Here is a 2,562-nt window from a genome sequence, read left to right on the forward strand (position 1 = left end):
GCTGGAGAAACAGAGGCCCAGAGACGGGGCTCGGCTTGCCCGCGTTCCCACAGCAGCCGGCCAGAGGCCGCTGCCATTGTGCGCGAGGCTGGATAAAATGAATGACTGGAGGGCGCTCTGGAGGAGGGGCCGGCTGAGGGGAGATTTGTGGCGCAGACCGGGGATCAGGGGTCCCCCGCTCTCTCAAGGTGGGGCGGGGCCGTCTATCGGGGAGGGCGGGTCCTCCCCGAAAGGCCCCGCCTCCGCCTCGACCGCCCAGCGGAGCTGCGGCCGGGGGAACCCAGTTTCCGAGGAACTTTTCGCCGGCGCCGGGCCGCCTCCGAGGCCAGGGCAGGACACGAACGCGCGGAGCGGCGGCGGCGACTGAGAGCCGGGGCCGCGGCGGCGCTCCCTAGGAAGGGCCGTACGAGGCGGCGGGCCCGGCGGGCCTCCCGGAGGAGGCGGCTGCGCCATGGACGAGCCACCCTTCAGCGAGGCGGCTTTGGAGCAGGCGCTGGGCGAGCCGTGCGATCTGGACGCGGCGCTGCTGACCGACATCGAAGGTGCGTCAGGGCGGGCAGGGCTTGAAGCTGCGCCGGGTGGCGCGAGTAGGGGGCGCGCAGGTGCCTCCCTGGCCTTTGTCTCCCCCACGGGCGCCAGCTCCGTGCTGTGCTCGCGCGGGACTTCCCGGTGTCTCTGAGCTGCGTGCCGTGAGCCTCGGTGTCCCGAGCCTCACCGAGCCTCCCTGGTTCCCGCGCTAGCGTCTCGGGCCGCGCGCTTGTGGGCGAGGGCTCCTGGGCCGGGCCGGGGTCCCTTGGCGGCTTCGGGCCGGGACACGTGCGCCTCTACGCGTCCCAGGCCGGGTGCCGCCCGACCGGTGACTCTCCAGCCCTGTGGTGGCCACGGCTGAAGCTGGGGACCCAGGCGTCGCCGAAGCCCCGCCCCAGCCCCAGCCGTGACGTAATTGCGAGGTTACTCACGGTCATTCCCTCCTGCCCGAGAGTTCAGCTCGGCGTCGGAGCTCTTGCGCATGCGCACGGGCGCTGCCTCGCGCCCTTCCCCCGCCTCGTGTCGGGTTCTCCCGGTCTGCGACGGGCACAGCCTCCGCACTCATTCACTGACATCCACCGAATGCCAGGCCCCGTCTTAGGCACCGAGGGTTTACAGACAGACCTGGGTACCCCCTCTTTTCGGGAACACAAAAATCTCCCGGGAAACCAAACGGGTATTTAGTTGTACCTTGGGTGGAGCGAGGCTGGGGGAGGGCAGGGATGTGGCTACTTTGGGTAGAGCGGTCAGGGACTTCTAAGCTGAGACCTGAGGGTCACCCCCAGGACCAGCAAGGAAAGATGTTTTCCAGGCCACGGCAAGGGAAGGGCAAAGGCCTCGAGGCAGGGCCTAAGTGTGAGGAGTTAGAGGCTTGCAAAGGAGTGAGGTCAGGGAGGAGGAGGACGCGAACCGACTTGGTCGGCCAGGCAAAGGGCGGAGCAGAACAGTGGCACCGGTTTCCATCTTTGGAGCATCACCCTGGCTGTGATGAGAAGGGGTTTGGGGCCAATGGTGGCACCAAGTGCCAATTAGGAGGCCCGTTGCTTCCATTTTGTAGATAGAGCAAACGGAAGCCCCTAGCAAATTGCCTGCATGGTTTCTGAGCAGGAGTTTTAGCAGCACTGGCTAAGTTGCACTTGGTTGATGAGGAAACTGAGGCCAAGGTCGCAGGAACAAGATGCCTAGACTCACAGCCTGAATGGACATGTCCATGGAACCCGTGGCCACCCTGGGGTTGGCAAAAACAGATATATCTATGCCACCACCACTCCTGCCCTACTGCAGCCTTGCAGATGAGCCCAGCTGGTTGCCAGCCCCAGAAGCTTCCCAGCCCTCCCTCCTTCCCCCTGGGGCTGGGCTAGGGGAGGACCCCAGAGGAGAGGCCCTGATTGTGAGGCTTTTCCAAAACAGCCTCCCCTATCCCTGGCACGAGGGGTTGTCCTTCACTGCCCTCTGGAGTGATGTACCCTGAAATCCCAAGCCCTAGGGAGATCTGGGCCTGACTCAACTACCAGTTCCACATCACTGGGCCCAGTGAGTGTAGTCCCAAGAGGCAACGTGACCAAGCCAGGAGGACATGCGCTTTGGGGTCAGAACTTGAACCTGGACACTCCTCACTTCCTTTGTCATCCTGCTCAAGCCCTCTCAGCCTCTAAACCTTAGTTTCCACCTCCAGAAAAATGATGCAAACCCTCCCTTCAGGGGCAAGTTGGACAACAGAACCTGTTCTGGGCCACAGGTCTGATACAGACCTTTGTTTGTTTGTTTGTTTGTTTGTTTTTTGCAGTGGCGCAATTTTGGCTCACTGCAAGCTCCTCCTTCTGGGTTCACGCCATTCTCCTGCCTTAGTCTCCCAAGTAGCTGGGACTACAGGCGCCAGCCACCACGCCTGGCTAATTTTTTGTATTTTTAGTAGAGACAGGGTTTCACTGTGCTAGCCAGGATGGTCTCGATTTCCTGACCTTGTGATCCGCCCGCCTCAGCCTCCCAAAGTGCTGGGATTACAGGTGTGAGCCACTGCTCCCAGCCCAGACC

The 2,562-nt window shown here is 62.8% G+C and overlaps 1 protein-coding gene across 4 annotated transcripts in view; it reads left to right on the forward strand.

The window, feature by feature from the left end:
- The first annotated feature begins 243 nt into the window (after window positions 1–243).
- SREBF1 (sterol regulatory element binding transcription factor 1) overlaps window positions 244–2,562 on the forward strand; it is a 25,772-nt gene continuing 23,453 nt past the window's right edge. For 3 of the 4 annotated variants that reach the window (XM_054671007.2, XM_016932328.4, XM_054671008.2), the window contains exon 1: window positions 244–542. In XM_054671007.2, the coding sequence (XP_054526982.1) occupies window positions 452–542 (91 nt within the window). In that variant the 5' untranslated portion in view covers window positions 244–451. The remainder of the gene's footprint in view (window positions 543–2,562) is intronic. The other variant, XM_054671009.2, reaches the window with a different exon arrangement.

The sequence above is a fragment of the Pan troglodytes genome, chromosome 19 (assembly GCF_028858775.2).
Source record: "Pan troglodytes isolate AG18354 chromosome 19, NHGRI_mPanTro3-v2.0_pri, whole genome shotgun sequence".
In the NCBI taxonomy this organism is placed as follows: Eukaryota; Metazoa; Chordata; class Mammalia; order Primates; family Hominidae; genus Pan; species Pan troglodytes.